The sequence below is a fragment of the Pygoscelis adeliae genome, unplaced genomic scaffold, assembly GCF_000699105.1.
Source record: "Pygoscelis adeliae isolate BGI_AS28 unplaced genomic scaffold, ASM69910v1 Scaffold659, whole genome shotgun sequence".
Taxonomy (NCBI): Eukaryota; Metazoa; Chordata; class Aves; order Sphenisciformes; family Spheniscidae; genus Pygoscelis; species Pygoscelis adeliae.
Window position 1 is genome coordinate 28,474 of NW_008825546.1, and position 26,175 is coordinate 54,648.

A 26,175-nucleotide genomic window follows, 5' to 3' on the forward strand; every position below is an offset into this window, starting at 1 on the left:
GCGGTCAGGGTCTGCCTGGAGGGCAGTTCCTTTCTGTGAACTGGGCAGCCCTCCCACAGGGCGTGCAATTCCGCACGAGCTGAAGTGCCAGGTATTGAACCACGACATCCAGTCCCCTGAGCAAAGGGAGTGCCGAGGGAACGGAGCACAACTGCCTCCTCCTAAGCAGAGGACTGGGGATGATGCAACACCTGCGCCGAGTCTTTCAGGAAGGAATCATGCCTTTATTCCGCTTTCTGTCAGCCATGACTCGTCGATTATGGTTAGCTCTTGTGCTTTTGTTTGCCTCCTTCCTCCTTCGTTCCTGCACCGTCTCCCGGTTCTGCCCGTGGCCCTTCACATTCCCAACAACAGCCGAGCTGTCGTGCTTGTGCCTGGAGCACACAGAAAAAGGAGATCACAACAAGCACACTGCACGCTTGGGGGACAAAACGGACCGATCCCCAGAAACACCTGGGCGTGAGGAGTTCAGCCGTCAGGCCTTGAGCCTCGGCTCGCCCCAGCTCTGCAGGGCTTCTGCAATAGCTGAGCATCAGCATCAGCCACACAATGACCGTCCCCTTCTACGCACTGAGTCGGTCAGCGAAAGCCAGCTGTTAAACTGTCCTGAAATCCCTGTGGGAGCTGGTCAAGCTCCGGGAAGCTGTGCTCTCCAAGATCCTATCTTGCCCAGGGTTCTGCTGCTTACGATAAAGGGACATGCCTACCCATTTGACGGTACAGAACAACCAGCAGTGAAGTAAAAGTTGGGCGAGGAAGTTACCACCGCACCGGTAGTGACCTTGATGTATAGGAATGTCAAGGAACGGGTGTAGCCTCAACAATTGCAGTCGGCAGCAAAACACCTGCTAACTGCAGAGCCACGGTTTCACCCTGCAGAGGGAGATGCTTACTTACCCCTTCCTCGCAAGGTAAGCCAGCCGCCTGGCTTCAGCTCTCTCCCGCAGTACAGCTGGGTCCTGCACAAAGTGGTCCTACCATGAGAAGGAAGGAAAGAGGTCAGTAAACTCATCAGCATCACGCAGAAAGCTAGAGCGGGAGGTGATTCTGTTGGACCACGGAACAGAGTCAACTCATTGTTCATTATCTCTTCTTGGCTGAGCCAGCAGGATTGGTGTCAGTGACTCTAAACACAAAACCTGGCAGAAAACCTGACTGAGACTTCTTCCCACATCCTACCTCTGCCAGCAACACTATTTCCAGTATATCCATGACAACAGAGCATCAGTGACCCTCAAAGTGTTCTGCCGGCATCATCTGTCTATGGAATAAAGGAGATTAAACCTCTCCACGGAGTAAGTGTCATTGCTCCAGTATGGTTAGCCCAGGGAGCAGGGGATAGCTGTACTCGGGGGGCATTTCACAGCCCAGCAGACCGCAGAAGTAGCCACTCAAAGGCAGCTCAGTCTCCACGATAAAAGATTCACTCTCTGAAAGAGGAAATCTGCTCCACATCACTCTGCAGGTGAAGCGGATAAGACACACGGTAAATCTTAATGCAACTCCAATCACAAACTAAATGTCACCTTTGTTCTTTCCTTTTCAGCTTCCTCCTCCTCCTCTTCATCCTCTTCCTCTTCCTCCTGTCCTTCCTCCTGTCCTTTAGGTCTCAAGACCTGAGGAATTGTGAACGGCCTGAGAATTAAGACACAAACAGTCAGCAATGAAGACAGTACAGCCACAAACGTGTCACTGAACAGCATATCCTTTTTGGTTTGCATCCTATCTTTCAAATATTGAGAATCTACAAATTTCATGGACTTGCTTCTTTTTCTGAAGGAAAAAAGGACACCCAGTAACTAATGACACATTTACTATGGGCAATTAACGAACACATGTTCTTCACTGGGGAATGTTCACTATGAAGTTGTTACTGAAAATAATAATAGTTAAAAAAAAGGAGCAGGTCAGGAAAAACCTGAAACCTCACAAGGAATTTCTCCAAGGAAACAACTGCCTCCTCTGGGAGAAGGGGGTCCCGGCACAGCCACGAGGCATTAGTAAGGGGTATACTTTGCTAGGCTTTAGCTCACCAGTCAGGGAGCATCTATTGTACAAAGACAAACCCTCAAACCTCAAGCTCAAACTCAGACAGAAACATTAATGCTCAGAAAGTGCTATGCTCCAAAACCTCTATGACTGGTCAGTGGTTATCCACAGAGCCCCAGCTTCATACAGGGGGAAATACTTGGAGAAATCCATCAAAGCTTTATGAATCACCCTGAACAGCAGAGCAGCGAAGGACCGGAGGCAGAATTTACCACATGCCTATAGCTGCTCTTTAATATGTATCTATATGTGTGCATGTGCTTAAATTCTGTTGGAATTCAGATCCACCATTCCACTGTCAAAGAAATAAATGTAAAACCAAAAAAGCCTGTTACTTCAAACCTATAGATCCAGTTTTCAGCAGTAATGTTCACTAATTGTTCCGGCTGCCTCTCTACGAGCAGTGAGCACCTGAAATAGGGGAAAAGTCCCGAGTGCCACACTGTTACAGGCAAACTACAAAAAGGATTTAAATTGAAGCCTCACCATGCTTTAGGAGGGGAAAAAAAACCAAAAACCCACAACAAAAGGGACAAAGGAACCCCAAAGATGCATTTTGGGTTGGGGTTAGAAACAGTGACATCTTCATTACACATCAGAATTTAAAAAGCCACTTTCAGAAATGTTAAACCAGCTTTTAACACGTGTTTTCTATCACTAGCTCTTATTTCTAAAATAAATATTCTACAACCCCCATCCCAAATTAACCCTTTGCTTCCTAAAAGCTAGTTGCCTCCAGCTGTCAAGTCATTGTGGAGAGTGCTGTGCAGTCATCACAGACTGAATTCCAGGTGTCAGCACTCTGAGATGTCAGAGGGGATTAGAAAGGAGAAGTTCGGTTGTACAGTTTTCCAAATTTTGAAGGTTTCCTTTGCTAACCAGCCATTTTACGTTGCCCAGCTACACTCAATCCTCATTATTCAAGGTAGCCCGTTTTCCCCCGCTGCAGGATAGTTTTCTATAAGCAGAAGCACTGCTGAGTGCAAGTTTCAACACAATGGCAAATTCCCCTCTTAGATTTGTTGGTTAGTTGAGGCAACGGCTGAGTCCTGCAGACACAGAAAGTGGAAGCCTGAGAACGTCCTGGGCGCGTGCCACGGCAACACTCCCTACCAACAGGGGAAGAGAGACCCAAGTCTCCCTCCTTGCATGTTACAGAGAAAGCAGCAGCAGGAAAAGGGGTGGTTTGAAGCAAGAACGTCCTCATTGAGGAACAGAGCCAAAACCCAGCGTTGAACAGGTTTGTGCCAGCCAGACAACTCGAGCTGGCGATTCTCATCATCCTGCCATTCACTGAAGGCACAGCACCTACCTCCTACTGATCAGCTCATCATCCGAGTCAGCATCATTTGCCCCCACTTGGTTTCCGTCGTAAGTGTCATCGTACTCGTCCTCGTAGTCCTCCCTGTAGAGCTGAGCTTCTCCCTGCTGCACAGGAATCTCCTCCACAATCACGCTGTACTGGCTGTAGCGCTCCTTCTGCTCAGCAACCAGGCGTTTATCATTCAGCAAACTCCTGGTCGTGTCCTTCTCCCTCCTGCACTCCACAGCACGGAAACGGAGAGGCAGACACAGAAAGGCAGCGTAAAGATCTTCTCTATAGGTTACTTTTTTTCCTGTTAGTAAGCGGAAGCTGAAGCAACAGAAGTCTCATCTCAAACTCCACAAGCACTACTTAAGCCTACCTATTTCCCCTCTGATTTATAACAGGGCTGTTTGCCTGGCTACTAAAAACAGCCCCTCCTGGCTTGGAACAAAGTCATTTTTAAACAGAAGCCCAGCAAGAATACACAGCGGATAAGAACAGGAATCGGAGACCGCCACTGCCATTTGAGACAGAAAGGAAGCTTTTACAGGCGGCCAAATGCAATTATATTCAAGCTGAAATTTGGCCAAGATCCAGATAACACAAGGAGTCCCATGAATCTTGAATGGCAAGCTGTTCGGGCGAAGACTCCAGTCTGTGAGATGGCTCTGCAAGGCCCGGAGTGCCCTCTAACACCATGCTGCAGTATCATCTCACTGCGGTAGCACGCAGAGCTGCAAATCATGGACCAGGGCTGCATTAGAGTAACTGCTGCACGGACGTGTACGTTCCCGTAGTCAAGAACCTCAGCTTACAAACGTGAGATGCAAAATAGGAATGTAGATGGGGAGAGCCAAAAAGTTACCAGCGCAGCAAGTAAGGACTAGAATAAGCACAACTAAGGATGAAAAGAACAGAGTAGACTAGTGATTCTGATCGAACCTATCCCAAAGCACTGAACGTACAATTTCTTTTTAAAGTTTAGGAGGCAAGTAAATTATAGTCATTTTAAAGGAGGGAAGACCAAGAAATAGAATTTTGACACAGGTTTTAAAAAGCAGCCACCGAGATGCTGTGTCTCAAGCTGCACAAGCATAAACTCTGAAGTCCCATTTTTCATAACGTAAGCCAAGTATATGCTTACAGCAAAGGAGCAAGGGATTCCACTGTCAAGTACTCACAGAACAACTCGCAGCCCTCAAAGTCCAGCAGGAACATGCATCAGTGATCTATTTGGCATCTGGATATTACCAGAGAAAGAACCCGTCCGAGGCAGACTGTCAGTGACTCAAGAGTAGACTTATGTGACATACGAGCAAGCAGTGGGGAAGCGATCTAAGCAGCCTGATTTTCATGAAGAATCTCAGAACAAAGTAACCTTACAGATAGATGCGGTTCCCCTCTCTGACGTGACTCACTCTGTTACATGCCTGCATTTAGCTGCAAAATGCCCTCCAAAGCATGTGGTTAGTTCGCACATACCTAGGCTGGGATAACATCTGCTGTTGGTATTCGGCATGAGACTGAACTGAGCATTTGATAATTGTTGCCTGTTGAGCTGGTCTGATGACTGCAGAAGAGCTGCAATGAAGCGTTTCAGGCACCAATTCCAGGAAAAACAGTGGGAACTCCTCTAGTCCCGTGGTGTTCAGGACATGCTCTGACTTCAAGAGACAGATTCAGCTAGCAATTACGGCTGGACGGGCAGAGGCAGATGAGATCACTTTTCAGGATCAGCAAAGAATCACGTATATGCCAGTGTGTTCGTTTCCTCATGCTTGTTTCTCTCCTCATCCTGGCGTGGCTTTCTCCTTCACATTAACAGTCCCTGCCCCAAACTGCTTACGCTTACCAGCAGAGCAGCTAGTGCAATGGGACCCAACCTGATCTGGCTCTTGAAGCACTATTGCGACATCATGCTCAGGCAGCAACACCACTCTAAACACAAGCAGAATTTGGTGAGCAAGAGATTTTAAGAAGGAGGGGGGGAAAAAGGAAAAAAAAAAAAAGATATATTGATACAATTCACATCCAAAGCAGATCTCAAACTAGGCTAGGAGAACCCTGTTACCCAGATGCTTGGGTAAAGCATCAGGTTTCTTGCTTGCGGAACGAGGACTACTGAGGAAGTTGCACTTTAGTGCTGAAAGGACATGCTCTTCATATTTATGGAGTTCTGAATGTTAAATCCCGGAGAGCAAGGTACTATAGGTTATCCTTTAATTTAGTTAGATACGGTCAACTTTAGGCATAGGGTGTACATTGCCGATCCCAGCTAATTACCCTCCAGGTTTTAAAAACCACTCAAAACATAAATAATGTGTCCGAGTCCTGCAGAGAGGGAGAGTTCTCAGTGTAAGAAGAACTGTTTTGAAATGAAGACATAGCCTGAGGGAGGCCAGGAGACACCAGGAACAGCAGCGGTAAAAGGATAATCCCAAGAGGTCACGTAACAGTACAGCAGAAGAGACGACAGCTTTCTCAAGGAGTGATGTTACCATGGGAGAGAAGACACAGCCTCCCTGGCAGCAGCCGGAGGGCGATGCCATGAGAGCAGAGTCCCACAGCCCAGCTCAGAGATGGGTTTTCAAAGCTCTGTAAGTGATCTGCAGAGGGAGCTCCCAGCAGGGTTATTCCATACGCTGGATGCGCTGTGCTGAACTCAGGCAGCGCTCTCTGGCCTTGTCCGGCCGCTGCCAGCAGCCGCCCACGTGTGCAAAACTTTGGGGAGGTGGGAGATAACCGAGCGCGCCTGTGGACAAGGCTCCTGCTGACAAGGTGCCTGCCTGCACTCTGAGCAAGGCAACACGATGAGGAGAAAGGAGAGAGATTGTGCCTGTGAATTCTCAGCTACGGATGCTTCGAGAATCATTGTCTTGGCCAGAGAGAAAAATTATTTTCTTGCCTAGCTGAGCCAATATAAGCACTATAGCACTGCTGCTGAAACTGGACTTTGGGACAAAAGTGTTTTTCTCCTGAGCATTTGATGCAGCTTTGCAACCAAAACCTTAACTGGGAGCTCCCAAGGTCATGGGGCTCAATCTCCAGCCAGACTTTTATTTACGTTCTGTGTAAATACGTACCAACATAAAGATCAGACTTGGCTGGTTAGAGAAAGTGCATAAAAAGAATCTGAAACAAATCAACCGTATTATAGAGATACAGTTGACATCAGTGGGAGCCAGCAGGACAGTGCCCTAACCTAAGTTTGCATGGAGCGTGGCACAGCACAACACGCCAAGCTAGGCGGAAGGCAAAGGAAATGCCCTTCTGCAGGAAGCTTACAGCAGCAGGAACAACACAAGTAGTCTAAGCCACTGAGCGTTATCAGATTTTGAAGTAGATGGAGGTTGAAGCTTCACTTGGATCTAAACCAAATCATTATTTATTCTCAGTTCTGAGTCACAATCCCAGGCTCGTAGAGATGGTTGCTTTTCAAGGTTTGTTGTTCAGTACAAGTTTAACATTAAGACCAAGAAGCAAGAGCCCGACATCACAAATGAGCTTGGCAGAGCAAACTCTAGCAGCATACAGGGGAATGCCAATTAGGAAAAACACTAACTGAAACCAACCTCCTCATACTATTTCATTTTACTTTCCCAGAGAAGCAGAAGAAGCAGGTGGGAAACATTTTTGATAAGCCTTACCTCCTGCCAACAAATGCCTGCAGGAGGTTTGTAAAAGAAATAAGTTTGCAGGTTCACAGGTATTTATTCCACCTGACAGACAGGGTTAATTAAGGGCGCACGATACTCACCGCTTGCCTTTTTGTATCCGAGAAACATCCACTGAATCCCTACTGAAAACATCAAACTCATCATTCTGGAAAACATTATAGCGAGAAGTGACTAGAGGAGTAGGGTCTGGCTTCAGCTGTCTGTTGAAAAGAAAATAGAGATAATAAAAACAACGGTGAACTGAGGAAGACCAAGTCCTCTCCTTCCTAAGACCTTGGTTTATTCTTTGTCAGTCTTAAAGTCATCCACAGCATGCCAAGATCCTCTTTGTGGTGCTGGCTGACCGGGTCACAGATTGCTATTCCTTCATTTCACAGATGCGCTATAGTACGTGCACGACCACTACATGGCATTGGTCTAAGACAAAAGGCACAGTTTTCAAAGCTGATCTTTGTTGGGTAAAAAAAAGCAACTTACAGAAAGCAAAAAGAAAATTCTTCTCTTCATTTAAGAGTAAGTAAAACTGCACAGGAGCATGGAATATTCAACAGACTGCCTGGTCTCAAAACAGTGACTCAATAAAGCCAAACACTAAGTATGATGAATTACATGCTGGAAAAAATTCCAATAATTTGCCGCTGTTGATTTCAGGATATTTATCTCCATATGGTTCCTTCTTAATTCTCTCTCAGGGTTCCAGGTTTACGTTTGTTCAACTTATAAGTCAAAAGACCATTATTTTTACATTCATTTTGTTGGTGCTGTTAGCTCAGCTGGGCATCTGAAAACGCTGCTGTGCTCACTTCTAAAATCAGCAGTGATCAAAATTCTACATTTGCTATTGAACTGACAGTTTTGTTTCAAGATGCAAAAGTCAGGAAGAAAAAAATCCAGCCCTGTCTTCTGTAACTGCTGGCTTTGCAGAGAAAAACAACCCTTCCAAAAGCCCACCCCGCATCTTTTGCGCCAAAGTCAGCAGATCTGACTGTGAGAGCATGAAGATTGTTGCAAAACTAAGATTTTTTTACATCATTTTTCTGATAAAGATGCTTTCCTTTTTTAATGCAACAATCAGACAGTCTGCCCATTCCTCCATGCAATGCGAACAAACAGCACATTCACATCCTGACACTCAGCTAGAAACTGCTGTTGCAGCACAAACACATGCTAGCAGCTGCAGACAAACTAAACCAACTCAATTCCGCTGCCAGCTATAAACCCTACCTCCCACGTACAACCCAGAGAAGCAAGCAAAAGCCTGGCAAGTTCGTCAAGGGGTAGATAAAAATGAATCTAAATTGCCATTTCCAATCTCCCTCCGGTTTATCTTCAATCGCAAAACAGCAGCCTTTCAAATACCGTATTTGACCCCGCAGGTTGAATTTCAGCTGAACTAGTTCCTTTGAAGATGCCCTTTCCTGCAGGACAGCTGGGATTTTAACACTTATGACCCTGTCCTCTGCGGCAAAATAACTTTTGAAGGCAACACGTTCTATTGCCTAGCCCAGGCTAAGCCCACGTCCCCACGATGGAGTTTTAATGGTTCTTATTTGAGTGTTTAATGTAAAAGTATTTTTGTTCCCCCGTCACAAAACACGACCCAGCATCTGCTCTACTGAAATGCTGAAGAGTGAATGTTCCAGTCCTCTGCAGGGACACAACGAGAGCAGAAAGCTAGTGGCAGATGGCGATGAGAAGCTCTCACTGCAGCCATCTGCCTCAAGAAAATGCACGTGCAACTTCTTAGAGCTCTACAAGTGTCCAACCTTCAATAAGAATGATGTTAAATGATAACTCACAAACGAAAAAACAAAAGGCATCAAAGCAGTGCCCGAAGCTGTCCCACACCTTTGCATTGTTCGGTCCAGCTTATCCAAGTATGGCACCAGTTTATCTTCCAGAATGTTGTTGATCACTTGCTCCGCGTTGTAACCGTACTCTTCCAGGCAGGCCAGGATGAAGCCCTCACCAAGGTCTGGCAGCAGGTCTTTCACTTGAGAGATCAGAGAGTCCAGCTCCACGCCTGACACCTTGACAACGGGCGCAGCAGCTGCACCGGCACACTACATGTACCAAACAGAATTGGTGGCATTACTGGAAAGAGACAGCAGCTGGGGGACTGCAGGTACGCACACTAAGAAAGGGAAGGGAGCAGTCTGGGTTATCAGAATTTAAACACAAAGAAGTCAAAGACTGAAGTCAAAAGAAGAGGTCAGCAAGGATACTCTGGAGAATCCCTCCCTCAAATAACATATGAGCTGTGCATTTAAATATGCACATGAACTACAGTGATGAAGCACAGTATTTAAATTAACCACAGCCACAGGAAACCCAAGCCAGTGGGAGTTAGAAGCAATTTGCTCAAAGATAAAGCCGGGTTTCAGGCGTAGCTTTGTTTCTCATTTCACAAGGCACATGGGGCCGCACTGAAATCTAGCAAAGGTAAGAAATGAGACAATCTCAGGTAATCCCCAAAACCGAGCAAACCAATCCTCTCTTCACAGACGCGTGAAGTAAGGACAGAGAAAGCAGAGCCCAGTCCTATCCACACAGCCCTACGCACCTCATCCTCTGATGCATATGCAGCCCCGAGCTCTTCCACGTCCTCGGCAGTGCTCTCCGCTATTGCTGATGCACCATTAGATGCTGCTGGTGGTGTTGGGTCTTTAATGACTTGTGCTTTTTTCCTGTCTACCCCTTCCCACGCACTTTCCACTGCTTGGAGGATATAGGCTGTCCTGGTCTCATCTCTAAGAGGACAGCATTAAGGACATTTCTAGATGCACATATTCAGACCTCACCTGGAAGCCACTGTGCAATTTTCAGTGACTCCCAAGCCTGTGCCTACATTAACTCCCCACCCCCCCCCCCCACATTAACCCCCCCCCCCCCCCCCCCTTTTTTTTTTTTTTTTTTAAGAGAAAACTTTCTGTCACTCACTGCCAGTCATGCAGCTTAACCAGAGGCAGCAACACTGGAAATGCCACTGGCATGAAGGAATCTAAGAGCAGCCGGGTCTGCAAAACCCCAAGGTGACAGCAAAGGATACAGTGTGGAGGATGCTTGCTGAAGCAGACTGACATCATCCTCAACAGGAAACAGCTCATCGTAGTCACGGAGAAACCTAAAAGCGCAGAAGCAAGTTTAATCAGTCAAACTCAAGAATGAATTACCAGCAGACCTGTCACACGCTACCATCCCTGCTATGCCACTTTGACTTCCTCACTGCTCAGGTAGGAACACGTACAACCTCTCACCCAATACTGAATTCCAGCAGGGGCTGCCATGTCTGATTTTGCCCCCATTATACTGCAGCAACACTCCTCCCCAGGCCAGAGCCAGCTGCAACACTCCTCACGACGTTGAGACCTGTAACCCAGTGCTGCATGACAGAGAAAATACGGTTTATGACTTGAACATGATCAGAATGACAGCATCGTCAGGAGGACAAGATCAAATTCCCAGTTCTGCCACTTAATTCGCTTCGCATCTTCAGCATTAGCACTTAATGCCTTTCTAGTCTGGTCACCCCAGCTGAAAAGCACAGATTAGTAACAATAGCCTAACTTGTCAAGGTAGCTAATGGCTAAACTGCCATCCTTCACTTTGTTATTCTTCACTCTCTTTAATCCAGGCTTTCATTCTCCAGCGTCGTGCAACATCCCCCTCACCTTTACAATAAAGTCCGTACTGCAGTCTAAAATCCTCTCGCAGCAGTTCTCTCAACTAGTTGGAATGATTTCTAACTCCCAAATGCATCTTAACGCCTCACAATAATGTCTCAGGCAATTCTGTTGTAAAGAATGGAAGAGGAAGGCAATCTGACCCTCCCCGTGGGTCCCTTTCAGCCAGACTCACCTCCTTTCCTGAAGCACCGAAGTGAAGATCTGTAGAAATTCCTCAATAAAAGGCTGAATGTTCTCACAGCTGCAGAAAACAATGGCACAACAGAGTGAAAAACTCAGTGGTAAGCCTACCGCATTGCACAATCTCCACATTCTGCCTCACTAGCCAAACTAGTCACGTTCATACATCAAGGGAAAATCCCATTTGAAAATAGATTTCAGTCCACTTTTTGGCTTTCACAGGAGCAAAGGGTCAAATGGAAACAAGTTTCTTTTATGGCTTCAGCAAACATTTCAGCCAGCTAGATCTAAAGCTGTATCACTGTTAGAATTACAGGCCTTATGACTTTACAAATCATAGTTTGGTGCCTCAGACTTGCAATAAGCAGAAAAGGGTGTGTAGCGCGTTTGTAATTGCGCTTTTATTATATGTCTTGGGATCATACCAGTGAATCTCCCAGAAAATATGTGCTCACCTACGTAAGAACATACGCCAAGCAAACTCCTACTGCAACCTTTCTGTTATAACACCTAAACCTCCCATTGCTGCTGATGCATCAAGCTTCACAGCAAGACAGAAGGCCCTCGCAGCAGACCAGCGCTAAGAAAAAGGTATTTCCCTAGAAGCCAGACGTATTGTTTTCACAGTAGCCTCAGCTCTCATCAAACTGGCAATGAGTGTCTGGAGCTGTCCTTTACTGAAGTATATATAGTCCTTAATACCGTGGAATCTGAACACATCACACTCTCTGGTTCCTTTATACCTTCAATATTCCGGTGGGTACTGAAAGGCAATACTCAGGTAACAAGGGTAAGACGAGGCTACTATTGCTCCTTTAAGGATTGGACTTATAGCACAGACAGATTGGGTGATTTAGTCCAGATCACAGAGGAAGTCAAGGAAGCAAATCCAGGCCTCTCATAAGGTACCCCAACAGACCCTCCTCATCTTCTTGGACAACTCTCCTGATATCAAACCAGGGAAAATATTCAAGCAGGAAGGCAGCCACAGAGACCAGCAAGCTACAAAACCTGTAACAAGTACAGGCAAAGAGACCAGCCCAAGACAGCACTGGCCTTCCAATCACGATCCAGGTTCTTGGCTCTGTCCCCAGTATGCAGCATGATTTTGGGTCATTTCACTTCATTTCTCTATTTTAAAATAAGGATAGTTATACTTGCCTTCATTTTCAGACTATTCACAGAGCTATCGGTTAACAATTTTCACAACAGGAGCGGGGGCAGAACTAGCTAAAGGCACCAGTATCTAGATTTAAAATGACTGTTTTCAGTGATCTATAACGCTGCATTGCTTTCACTGTGGCGTCTCAGTCAAGATGTCTACACGCAGCATTAGAATTTACAACTTAGCCATAAACTGAGGTTAGAAAGCTTGTTGGACCACAGCCTTATCCCACTTTAGTGGGGTCAACACACAGCTCACCACACCAATTCTGGATCACATAGCTTCATCTAAAAAAAACTGCTATGCAGGACAACAGACTTCTGATCTCAGCCAAAGTCTTTGGCTACCACCCCAACACCAATAACAGTGTCTGTTCAATTCCTCCGGTAAATCTGAAAATGAGGAAACAATCTCCCCCACAATGGCAATCGAATAACTGCTAGTACCACAGAGCCCAAGTGCCAATACCTGCTTTCTAAGATGGGCTGCAGACAGACTTGGTTTATTAGGATGTGAAAAGCTTCTATCATCTTCTTCCTGGAATGTGAAATTCTCCTCCACAAATCAGCAAAAACACTTCAGAGAGAGCAAAAGAACACACTGTTGGTGTCAGCACAAGAAATCTGAATCTTTAACACATCTTTACTCCAGAGTTATCCCTCCAGAGGGGGAATTTCATTAGCAGAATCACTTCCTTGCTGCAAGGACCAGAGATTAGAGCCATCTCATTCTCATTAAGGAAAAATCCATGCTCTAAACAAAGTTGGTCTCAATCACCAATGGTCCCAACAGCTAGATGCATGATCTCAACTGTACCAGCACAGCCTGCGCTTTAAAACGAGACCAATCTATACATAGAGATATCATGCATGCTTTTACACTTTGTTACAATTTAAATACATCTCCCATCAAGTTTCTTCTTAGACAGCAGTGAAAGAAACCATTAGTCACCCCACTGCCCAGGAAAATTTGGAATTAGAAAAGCCATCTCTTCAGAGTTCTTTGAAGCAGCATAAAAAAAAGAGATAGAAAGACTCCACGGAGATGGGTAAAGCAGCACGAAGTGAATTTTTAACTAAGTCCTGGGAGACTTTTATTGAAAAGAAAATGCAAGCCTTTGCAGACATTTTCACCTGCTATCCTCATAACGCCTCTTCTTAATTGCAGATTCCAGCTCAGGAATTGCCAATTCATAAAACGAAGCTAATCTGTAGAAAGGGGCAACAAAACAATAACTGTCAGCTGAGGTTTCAAAAATCATTTGCTAAAAGACAAATCAAGTGGTTCATTTCATTAAATTCTCCTCACTAGCAGCACTCATTAGCATTACCCCATTTTGTTGTTTGTTCCCTGAAACACAAGCAAGCAAATATGCAACAGAAAGAGCAGCACTCTAAGGAAACCATCAAGGTGTCTTTGAAGATGTAGGCAAAGAAATGCATTTGAAAAGTACCATGCTATTGAACAGAAGAACAATCTGCCCAACCGAGAAACATCCCAAACACAAATCTGCAGTCTGCAAAGAGCTGATATGCTCAAGTCCAACCCGAAACGCTCCCTCCCACTCCAATACCCTTATGGCCCTATCTTGCTGCATGCTAAAACCTGGCTATGAAACAGGCTATGATTTCCAATAAAGTCTTACTGGTCTTGCTATTCAGCTCTGCTCTAGGTGGGCATTTAGATGAAGGTATCCAATATGCAGAAAGCCTAAGAGGATGTTGTCAATAGGACGGGGCAGGGAGGAAGCAAAGAAAGTTGGTTTGGTCCAGTTTCCCGTTTTACGTGCCAGGCAGCCCACACAGACCCTTTCCTTCAGAGACAGAGCACCGAGAGACGTGGAGAAATGTCCGCACAGAATAACAGCCGGTACCGCTTCCCGAGTAGCTAGATGGTACAAATAATGGTTTACAGCACTTTGCACAAAACCCAAGCTGAACTGACGAGCAGAGGCTCCATTAGGAACATTATGCCCCTGTCTCACATTAAGAGCCAAACACGTTAAATGAGTATCCTTGAGGCAAACGTGGCAGAAGCTGGTTGATACTTTTAGTCAGCGAGAGAAATTAGCAAGTGCCAGCAGATTGATTCAGACTCAGAGAGGTTCCAAAAAGATGACACGTAAATCAGCTTTCCCTCCCCGCACTCCAAAGGCCCAGTCATTAGTCCATATTGAGAAGTAATGAAAACGTTGCTGTTGTCCCACTGCGCAGAGATCAAGACTATTTTAGCACATCTCTGACATCAACAGTAGAATTAAAAGCAAAAGGCTTTCCTCCTCCGAGTAACCAAGCATGTAAGCAGTGCCGCTTGCCAATCCAAACAGCCACCAGCAGTCCACCGATCTGCTCTTCTTTCAATAACCGACTCGACGACAACATCCAAAGAGGACAGAAACCTACGCACCCTGCACAGCGCAGCACTACTCAGCCTGTGGTCCATAAACCACTGGCAGCTGTCAGACTTCAGAGGTCTGCAACATGATGGGAAACAAAAGCAGAACGCCAATGTGTGTTCGTTCACACTAACAAGCAAACAGAACAGGGGAAATAAGGACAATAAGTTAACACTTCGCTTGGTCCTAAACAAAGGCTGTTACAGCAAGACTCTACAAGACGATCTGGGGGCTTAAAATGCCTGGAGCAAGCCGGGTAAGTGCCACTCAGGGACTTGCAGCCTCTGTGGGAACACTCTCTGCTGTCTGGTCCTTGAGACCGTCCTGACTCATCGCCACTGTGGTCCAGAGTTGGACAGGGAATTAGCAGTCAGCCCAGCTGTGATAGTGCTGGCTTGTCATCCTCTCCCAGGCACTCAGCTTTTGCCAAACCTCAATAATATGCTTAACATAAAATTTAAGCAGAACACCAAACAAAAACGTTTATTTTCAGACCCTGATGGACTCTGAAATACTTTCTACTTCCCTTGCTTCGGGTCCTACAGCAGGAAGCCCTTTTTGTCCACAACTCTTTTCTGCTCATCCCTCTCCACCCTTTCCAAAGCACACCGAGTACTGTTTAGCTGGGTTTTGAAACTGTCATGGTTGCCTGGCTCTAGGATCGCTCACAGATAATGACAAAGGTGAACGTATAACAGACAAACTCTAGACGTCCCTACGTTCATTTATTTACTTTTCTGTCAGTGTGAACCTAGCCGTCTCTATCGCATTTAATCTGTCTACTCTTTCAACGATGAAGGGACTGGGACAGGACACAGCAGCACATTCAGTATTTTTACTTTGCCAAGACAAGCTCTGTCTGCAGTCCAAGATGTACCTGTAACAAAACTCATGTTTTTGGAAGGTCTGGCAAGCCAATGGGAAGACATCAAGAAACGCCCAGAGTGTCGTGCAAGTGTCGCATAAGTACAGCACAATATCCTTCAGCTCCTGAGAGAGAAAGAGCAATTACTGAGAGAAAAGCCAGACAAGTTTTCCTAGGAACATCGTATAACTCACTAACAGGGACACACCGTGTTCAGGCCAAGCCTTTTTCCTGACTGCACAAAGAGAGTCTGCTATCAATCAAACACGTTACATGTTACTGGGTCTAGAGGCAGAGACAACGTCTCTACTAAAACTTCTATCCTTTAAAGATCCATCATGCAATCCCAACTGCTTACTCCCATTAAAGGTTCTGTGAAATTACGAGAATCCTCAGCATATCCTGTTTCGGACAGTGGCTTTGTCCTCAACATATCTGCCACATATAGTATTCTTCCCCATCTAGCTGGAAGCACTGCACAGCAGTAATACAGGAGTTAAAGGGATGATTTCGGTGGTCCATTTCAGTGCGAGAAGCATTTCCAGGGTAGCTGTAACAACTCCCACACATAAAATGTATGTCTAAGATTTTGTAGAAGACTATGCTCACTGACATGGGGCCTGTCTTTGTATAGCACCCAGCAAAAAACCCCCTCTTAATTAACTGCAGTTAAAGTACACTGTTGTTAAACATTTCTGAAGGAAAAAAAAAACCCAACTCTGATCCCTGTCAGGGTTACCTGGAGACTTCTGTCGGATACTCTGTTACATTACTTACAAGCTGGTTAAGCGAAAAAGATGCCAGGTTTAAAAAGAACCCACGATACAATGGATATGGTTGAAATGCACAAGAGCAAAGCAACCAACTCATGGTGGGAAGGCTTTATCATCAAGTCACACGACAAACAGTGAAACAATGATATGGAATCATGTGCTGTATGAGCCACCAGTATTTGGGAACAGAATGACCCTCTGTGGTCTCGCTGCTCCATGGACTGTTCAGCCTGCGGGACCACAAACAGTAAAGTGCAAGGAGCAACAGTTCTACCTGGAGGGGCATGTTCCCCGGAGTCACATTTACTTTTTCTTCCAGTTTCTGGGGCTCAGCAGAGGCTCCTTCACACTGCAAACCACACTTATGCAAAATATTGTTGAACACCTAAATCAAGAGAACACCACAGTGTTAAAAGAGACAGGAGAAAGCAGTGGGACATGCTTTATCTTGTTAACAATCGCTGCTACGATCACGTATGCAATACGGGACTATTTCCATACAGCACGGAGCCGTGTAAGATGAAAGCTGCAACAGACTCTTGCAGGCTGCACACTGCACTTCTGAAACTCCTTGCAACTTGCAAGTAATTTAAGTGCAGCTGCCTACGGTTGTGGCGCCGAGACAGAGATTGCCGCTAATCCAAATCCTTAGCTACGTGAGAAAAATCTGCCAACAAGGCCAACGCTGGGAGGCCACCCAGGATCCCTGTTTGCAAGGGAGTAGTGAGACAACTGGGAAGTTAACACCACCTCCTGCTTATGAGCTAGTCCCAAAGCCTTCCTGCCCTATCCCCTGAGGTTAGCAGGACAGATTTTGTGGCTCTCGTTTACAAACAAAGAATCCGGGGAGAAGCCGATAGAATTAGGTTCCGGATTGCTAACAACCTTTGGTGTAGGACCAGCTTAAAAGCAACTCCTCTACATTTGGACCTTGAGAGATCTGTCAATCCCTCCTCCCAGAGATACGTGAATGGGTGGCTAAAGGTACTGAAGGTGGGGTTAATATTGGGGGTTAATACCCCAAATTAATACTTGGGGTTAATATTACTATTCTACAGGGCATGTAAGCTCCTAAACCTGCACAGGTATCAACTCCTTTCAGTGACAGTGTAAGCACATAAATACTTTTATGGATCAGTAATGACACATCTTTCTTTGCGCTGTTACAGCCATACACTTGAGAAACACAGGTATTAACCCTGCAATGGTTACCAAAACACACAGTAAAGAAACCAGTGTTCTGCAGAGAAACTGCTCTGACACGGCACATCACGAAAAGCAAATGGAATCTCCGCTGTCCTCCCCAGTAATTCATTTGAACGTCTGGTCTTGCATCCTAGAATATTTTTTTAAACATGGTATCACCTCTGAGATTTACCTTTAACAGTTTCATAACGCACAGAAAAAAAGAAGAATGTGGGCTTTCAAGTAGTCAAGTGACATTATAGCTGTCTTGGGGTAAACGGTATCTTGGGTTTGTTTATTTTTGTACATAGGTGAGCCTTTTGAGGACATAAACATGACATTTTCAGGGTACAAAGATGTCAAGGCACCTTGATTTCTCAGGTTAAATGTGAATCCTCCTTACTCAGTCTGGGGAATATAAAAGCTGCTTATAAAAATGGAAGCTTAGACATGGAGAGGTGCTAAATACCTTTTGTATGGCAACGGTGCATCCCTTCCAACAGATTCTCATTTACTCCTGAGAACCTGCAGTGTTAACGCAAACCCATTCTACTATGTCAGGTCTTAGCTACCTCTCACGGTCTCCATTTTGTTAAGTTTCAATGCTTCCCCCGCTTGGGAGGGGGGGACACGAAGAATACTTTTTGAACTGCCTAATGAAAATTCCTTGAGATTAGCTGCAGAGGCGGCCAGAAGCTGAAGGCAGGCCGTAGGAAATAGTCATCAAGTAATAGTTTTAGGTAAAGGTTCAAAACCTACCTGATGCACATTAGCATAAACTAGAGAAAGTAAGCAATAGCACTTACATTCTGCCTGCCTATGGCCACATTTGCTCCCTTCCACCCTCTAAGCTATGCCACGTGTCCGGATGAAACCCGGGCCCTGGGCCAAGCAGGAAGGCAGTACCTGGAGGACAGTGGGCAGAGTTTCGTCTAGGTCACTGAAGTAACTTGGTTGCTGAGTGAAGATATTTTCTGAGGGGGGAAAAGAGACCATTTCCCATTAGTTCAGACACTCATGCCAACAAGCAAGTTTGCACCAGAAGATGTACTTGTATTATTGCTGACACACACCCCCCCTCCAGATACAGCTAATAATCATTTAGGACATGGGCACAGGCTCATTTCTCAACTCACGCACGGGGCCTACTCCTGTGAAGCTGGCCCATCAACTCTTCAGTGCAACTGGAGAACTGGTAATGAGACTATGCTCATCAGAGCAGAGCAAACGAGATGTTAAGATGATTCACGCCCCAGAGGCTGAATCAATGAATAATGCAAATACTATCGCTTAAACGTTCCTAGTTCCTTTGTTTGACAACTGGAGTTGACTTTTAATTACTGATAACAGTTCAGCATACACTGGAAAATGTTCTGCAGAATATTTCTTAAAGGTAATGAGCCTTTAGTAATACCTGCTATTATATTACTAGGACTTCATTATCTTTACAAAATACTCCACTGAGTAATGGCGTACCATAATTCCTCACCAAGCAAGCACAGAGGCTGCCTATTTTCCTGTGAATTACTGTTCAGATGATGAAAATTAACAGATTTCTCCAGCAAGGACAGAGCACAGGTAAGAGTTATGAGACAGGTCTCAGAAAAAATTATACCCCGAGAAGAACCTAAAGCTTATCAAGTTATGAATTACACACCAGAGCGGCTCGTGCCATTACTGTCACAACATAATGCAAATAATCAGGTGAGCAAGTCATTGGTCACTTGCACGCAGCATTATTGCGTTGCACTCCAGAGCATATGTATAATTCAAATGAGGTTTCATACACTTAGGTCTCCTTCGGAATATTTTAAGACCCAGATAATCTAAGGTTCACATCTGAAAGAGAACTATATCTTGTCATGCCTTCTTTCCACCTCTGAGGCTTGACTGATGAATTTACAGTGGAAGTTACTGAAAAAGGATAAAGGGATTAAAAAATGCAAAGGTTTATCTAAGCTTTTCTGGTCTGGAAATTTGGCTGCATCACATGATCTCTAACGCTTCCCATGTTAGTCAACTTGGAAATGAGACAAAAATAACTACCAAAGAAAGGAAAAAGTTTCATTACGTGAACTGCAGACAAAGTGGGTTAGAATTTAGGAAGAAGAGCTCATTTAATCCGAGGCTAGGTACTCTTCCATCTGTGCTCAGGTAGGTGTTAAAGATCACAAGTGGCTCCCTTGTGAAGAGAGCACAGGATAAATTCAGAAGCTAAACCAATATGCCCTGTCTTCATTACGCAGGTTCTAGCGTCCAAAGCTGAGACGTTACTTAATATGCCCTTGCCACTAAGACTGTCTGTACATATACAGAGAAATCTAGGGATAAGCACAGCTTGAGCAATGCTCTGAAGTGCTTTGTGGTTTGAAGGCATTATAGAAATCAATGTCTGCATTGAAATTTCAAGTTCTCCCACTTCATAGACCAGTGATTACCTGATGGTGCACGTTTCACTTGGCTCCAACTCTGGGAACAAAAGCATTCACGTGTGCAGTTGGACTGTGCCCCATTTTCTAACCCTCCTCCCTCCCTGCCCAGAAATTGAGTTGTTTGCCCCTTCCAATCTCTACCAGGATTTTAGAGAGCCCTCATGGTCCTCTTACAGTGGCTGAGGACACATTCAGTTGAAATGGGAAACAACTGCTGAGGCATAACTGAGCCTTGGTTCACGCCTAATGCCACGAGCCCAGCTGAGGACAGCTAAGCAGCAGGACACAATGCTTTCCTTGACATAAACGAAGTTCACAAGAAAAAAGAAAAAAGTAATCTGATCTAGAAATTATAGATTCTAGTTGCTACTGAACAATTCATTTTCAGAGCAGTAACACTGGTATAAAACCCCACTCGTCGCTTGCCATCATATGAGTAAGCAAAAGCCTAAGTGCAACAAGTTGTTCCTTGGCTTTAACTCACCAATCATCTTCTGGAGCAGGAGACCATTTCCTCTCCCAAAAAGCACACAGAGATCCAGAATCTTAGGGATGTCGAACAGGAAGTTATTGTAAATAATTTTTCCGAAGACAGAGGGAGTGATAAAGTGATCCTACAAAGAAAAAACAAAAGGTAATTTAAAGGATAATCCATATCTTACTCTGCAAGAACTGCAGCATTATAACGACACCTGTAAAAACATCTCTCAGAGGTGTATTAAGGATTTTGTTTCATAGAAGGCAGCAACTCTGCTTACACCAGCTTCTGCAGAGCCCTCCAGCCCCACGTTCCCAGCTGCTTGTCACTGCCACTACACCATCCACCCCACTGGCCCCGCACCACTCGCAGGGCCAGGCCGCACCACGAAATGAACCGATCAACCTAAAAGTTAAAACAAAAAGCTACCTACAGTTCGTTCAGTTCCCAGACCTGGCTCACGGCATAGCCAAATAAACAGCTGAGCTGACACAAGAACGGCTCAGCTCAGGAGTAGCAACGAGTAACCAGGCATAGGAACAGCTTAACTGGCACTGACACTGAAAAAAATACATGCGAGATCACAGCCTGAGGTCATCCGTACCCTAGAAGAGTAGAATCGAGGCACCAAAGACAACTGCATCAGTGACAAGTAGGAAGAAAACCCAGGAACTGCAGCTCTATACCCTGACTGCTAGGACACTGCGTCAAAAACACGTGACTCGTAACACTGAAGGAACTTTTTCTAAAATTCTAGATGACAAAAATGCCATCGTCTCTGACACTGAGAAACAAGCAAGCTAAAACGTGATTTTGGATTTTCAGAAGGCAAGTTTGCCTGTGATAGCAAGTGTTTTCAATCACAGTGAAAGGTAGTACGCACATTTTCCCTGCTAAAGCAGAGGGACAGGGCTTTACGCTGGCTAGGTTCAATTTCTAGAACTCCTGCTGACTGCCTGCATGACAACAGACCCTTCATTCTCTTCAAATTACTCAACTATAAAATGCTCGCCTGCCTCATTGGAGCGGTAAGATTTAATCAGATCCTGGAATGAAAGACACCATAGAGGTGTCGAGTACTTTTGCTGAAGTGGTGCCCGCTGCGGGCTCCAGCATTCCTTCTACCTGTTCCCACCCCAGTCCTCCAACTCCTGCTCCAAGAACTTTCCTCAAAATCTCCTGAACGTCACCACTGCGATAATCAAGAGAATCAAGAGTACATCACTAAATAACACATCATGAACCAACGAGGATATCTAGGCAGTACTTGCCAAAACACAAGGTGCCTCACTCATCCTGCCCGAAGGCCTTGTGAAGATTCCACAGCTGCTCATGGGAGCTGCACTCACACAATTAGGGCTGAGCACATCTTTCAATTACGAGGCCAAGAAAACAGTAATTTAGAGCAATTCCACCGTGTGTCAAAAACTTGGGGAAAGTTCAGGGAGAGACAAGTATTAGCACAGATTGCGTGACGCTGCACGGCACAGAGGACGCGGCATTGAGGGAGCAAACGCTCAGCTACTGTCGGCCTGAAGAGCCTCTGTTCCACGCAGCTGTACAAAGGCCAACTTGCTCTTCCCCCCCCGCCTCTTACAGCGATGTATCATACCCCCACACGTGGCTAACCTGCTATTACTTAGTTGATTGCCTGGATCTCCTTCCTAAGAAATCATTGCATAGTTCAGATACTTCAGCTCTGAGTGGTTATCATCTCCGTATGGAGAAACAGACTGATAAAAATAGCCAGGGAGAGGCACGCAGTTGGACATGCAAGCAAGAAACACATTTAATTCCCCTAATTGTCTTTTTCCCCAAGTTATACAGCCTGGAGCACCTGCAAGGCAAAGAAATATTTACCTTGGACTCCTTGTGAGTGGACATTCTGAGGAAAGTCAGGAAGACACTCCGATGAAGACATTTCTGCATGTCATTCACCTCTGGATGGCAATCCAACAAGGCATCAAACTTGCGAGGGGCATAGCACAGGTAGGAATCCAGACATTTCTGAAGCGTCTCATCAAATATTACCTTGCGCAACGAGAGACAAGAAAATGGAAAGAAGGGAATGCCACACATTCATAGGTTGCACTCATGGGCAGCCCAGCTGGATTTAAAAGCAAACTAAAACATTCAAGAGTGCTAAAAGGATTCACGTATGCATCAAATACAAGCAAACTCTTAAAATCCACAATGAAAAATCTATAGGGAAATACTACTTTCTTTGCACTCTAAGGTGCAGTAATTAAAATGCTTGACAAATAACATAATGAACATATACAAGTCTTTACGAAAATGATTTAAAGTTCATGGCTTTTACAAGCGTTCAGACTGTTCATGCTTTTTCTCCAGTGTCCACAAAACAATTATTACCTGGCACCAAAATTTGTCATGAGGCAAAGCCAGAAGCCAGTTCAGGTCATCCGCAATGAATTTTGCGCGCTCCAAGAACTCTTCCACTAAAGCAGGGTCTCTGACAACAGGTGGCGGTCTGTATAGCACAAAAGACCGATCTGCTTTTATTTCTGGGCGCTGCAGAAAGCCAAAACACTGTATTAAAAACACAAACCGAGTGACAGGAACGCCCAGTTGCCGTTTGCACTGCTCACTGAATTTTAGGAAACCAACACAAAATTCCACTTTAGTACAGTTTGACATTCAGTTCCCTGGTAACTTCTCGTTTTCTAATCTTTCAAGGCAGCAGATCAGTGGGTTCGTATCCTTATTTATCAGCAATATTTTCAGACCTTCACAATTTGGTAGATGTTGCTCCTTGCATTCTATTAACCAAAAGCCTTGCAAAGCAATCCTCCCACACCTTCACAACAAACAGCAACAGCTTAATGTCATGCCTTTGAAATGTGGCCTATACTCTCTTACTCTCTCTTTTTCCTCTGAACTGGTTCTTCTACAACATTCCATGAAGTCAAACTGACATGACCACGAAATACAGAGAAGAAACATTTCACTACCCTTCCCAAGGGTTACGGAACAGACTTTGCCCATCCTAGAATGAGAATCAAGTTGAGTAACGTTGAGTAGCGAGCAGCAGCTTCGAGACCCACACCTATCCACACCTATGCCGTCGTGGTTTAACCCCAGCCGGCAACTAAGCCCCACCCAGCCGCTCACTCGCTCCCCCAGAGTGGGGTGGGGGAAAGAATCGGAAGGGCAAAAGTGAGAAAACTCGTGGGTTGAGATAAAGACAGTTTAATAGGGAAAGCAAAAGCCCTGCACGCAAGCAAAGCAAACCAAGGAATTCCTTCACTCCTTCCCATGGGCAGGCAGGTGTTCAGCCATCTCCAGGAAAGCAGGGCTCCATCACACGTAACAGTTACTTGGGAAGACAAATGCCATCACTCCAAACGTCCCCCCCTTCCTTCTTCTTCCCCCAGCTTCCTTGGGTCAGTTGGGGTCAGCTGTCCCGGCTGGGTCCCCTCCCAGCTTCTTGTGCACCCCCAGCCTGTTCGCTGGTGGGGTGGGGTGAGGAGCAGGAAAGGCCTTGACTGTGTGTCAGCACTGCTCAGCAGTAACGACAACATCCCTGTGTTATCGGCACTGTTTCCAGCACAAATCCAAACCACAGCCCCGTACCAGCTACTGGGAAGGGAATTAACCCTATCCCAGCCAAAACCAGCACATATGTGCAGGGTGACCCTCCTCACAAGCAAGCAGCATTAATGGCAGGGCCCCCTTCTGCAACATGCCCAGGCGGCTCTCTCCACACCTTCTTATTTCTGGGAGAAAAGGGCAACTGTGGATTTAATTTTCTGATTTCACCAAGCTGAAGCCACATGGCGGGAGGTCACGGGATGCAGTTAAGTGGACGGACTTATCCCTGTGCTACAGCTCAGAGCTAAACTTCACGCAGAGTTTGCAAAAGCTCCCAAAGCATTCTCTCTATTGCAGAAAAGTTTACATTGCTAATCGGGCTGTTCCTCAAAAGAATAAGGAGTTCTGGGAGAACACAGTTTACTATAGGTGTTGAGCACAGTAAGTTTTCATTTACCCACCACTGAAATAAAATTCTCAACTATCTGAACGCACTAAAACACGAAGAAAACAATTTCTTTAATGTGGAGGCTGACCAAATTTCGTAAGATCCTGGACCAAGGGCTAGTTTTGCCCAGGCCCAAACATATGACAATTATTTGTTACAGGTCTCGCTTGGCTTTCAAGAAAAACACAGCTCACCAGTGCCGGTAAAGTTCTCAGCTTCCCTGTCTTGGGATCCCTCTCTGTCAGCTGGAGTTCATCCAGCGGCAATGCTGGCATCGTGATGACTTGCTCCTGCCTTCAGCAAACAGAAAAACAAAAGCGGCACAGGATGCGTTTTACAAGGTCAACCAACCAAAAGCATAACAAAAGAGGCCACAGCCTTACTGCAACACACACACACACAGTGGCTGGAAACATATTTACGCAAAGCAATTTGTACACCACCCAAATGCCAAACCTCGAGGGAACACTCAAGAGCCAGCTTGCACACGCCTCGGAAGAAACCTGTAACGTGGTGCTACACTTTCATCCCTGCTCCTTACTGAGAGGCCACAGGTATCTTCCAGGACAACAAAAAGCATTTTGGGACATTGTTTAATACGGGAGCTCGATATTTAAACCTGGTTCCTGAAGAGTTGGGCTGAACTCTGCTTTTGCAGTCTCTTTTAATGCTTGCGGTCTATCTCCTGACATTACAAACCGGAGAGGCAATCAAAAGACATCCTGCCAACATACTATTAAAAGAATATTTTTGGTGCTTACGTGGCAGAATCGCTCAGTACTCATCCGGGTAAGGCACACAGGGTAGGCCTACAAAACACAGCCTTCCTTTCCCCTGCCAACGTCCCACGTGCGCACAAAGCCATACTTTATTCTACAACAGCATTTTTAAGCTCAGAAATAGTTCAATTAACTTTCTGGAGTTAACTGTAACTCAAACCTTAGAGTAATTCAAAAGAAATTATTATGTGCACCGTTTTAAAAATTCAGCTATTAACAAAAAATGAAAACTGCAGGTTAGCAGAGCTTTTAATTTCTTGGGGTTTTACAGTATCATGAATCCTGTGAAATGGTGCTAAAAAGTTATGTTCTTGTTAAGATCCAAGACCACAAGTCTCCTCATACGCATATTTAACTGCATTCCCGTTGCCTGGGCAGAATAACTGTTAAAACAAGAGAAGCGTCCCTACAGCTGAACAACACTGATTCAGGAGCAAGATCACAGTTTAGACAGCAAGTGACGGAGTAACATTGCTGGCTCCAGAGAATGTGTCACCTATGGGCTTCGGCAAAAATTGTGTCATCTAACATTTCAGAGTTCGATTTTTCAGGGAAAAAGAGAAATTACACTGGAGCAATGCCAATATATCGGACAGCTTAGAAAACTTAAACTAATTATGTCGTTCCAAAGGAGTTTAAAGATTAGAATATTGACAAAAGCGTTAATTTTTTTTTTAATGATAAACAATTTCTTTGAAAAGCACGCTTTTCAGCGGAATAAGCCAAGGTGGTTTTCAGTTCTCGTCATATATTTAATTTGGCTCTTAGAGTTTCTAGAGTCGTTCCGAAAACTGCACATAGAAGCGTGTGTTCGCAAGAAGGAAAAAACACGTCAAGTGTCTCATTTCAAGCCTCGCCAAGCATCCACCTCCCCAGTCCAAATCAAAAACATCTTGGAAGAGACAGGCCCCCCGGCAAAAAGGTTATTCACCCGCAGAAGAGAATAACCCCGAGCATGGAATATCCTCGACGCAGAGAATCACCCCCCATCGCTATCGCACGCTTTCCACCCCCCCCAAGAGCTTTGGCCTGCGCTGGAGGGACACGATGAATTTGTCGCGCCCCGTGGTTTCAGGCACGCAGCGTAAAAGCCGAACAGCCCCGACGAAGGACACCACAGACCAGACTTCTGCCCGGGGAACTCGCTTTCACAGCGTCGGAAGCGTTCTCTGCCCCGCACCTCCCGCTGCCCACCGAGGGCCGCA

The 26,175-nt window shown here is 45.4% G+C and overlaps 1 protein-coding gene across 1 annotated transcript; it reads right to left on the reverse strand.

The window, feature by feature from the left end:
• Window positions 1-11: 11 nt before the first annotated feature.
• On the reverse strand, window positions 12-24,478 carry ASCC2 (activating signal cointegrator 1 complex subunit 2). Its single transcript, XM_009332030.1, has 18 exons — window positions 24,386-24,478; window positions 22,565-22,723; window positions 22,052-22,222; window positions 20,198-20,327; window positions 18,188-18,255; window positions 16,371-16,481; window positions 15,336-15,448; window positions 13,197-13,271; window positions 12,532-12,639; window positions 10,891-10,959; window positions 10,082-10,156; window positions 9,596-9,782; window positions 8,881-9,095; window positions 7,113-7,232; window positions 3,362-3,586; window positions 1,527-1,635; window positions 898-974; window positions 12-374 (listed from the first exon to the last, which is right to left on the reverse strand). The coding sequence occupies exons 1-18, from the start codon at window positions 24,464-24,466 to the stop codon at window positions 206-208; spliced, it is 2,262 nt and encodes a 753-aa protein (XP_009330305.1). The 5' UTR covers window positions 24,467-24,478; the 3' UTR covers window positions 12-205.
• Between the last annotated feature and the right edge of the window lie 1,697 nt (window positions 24,479-26,175).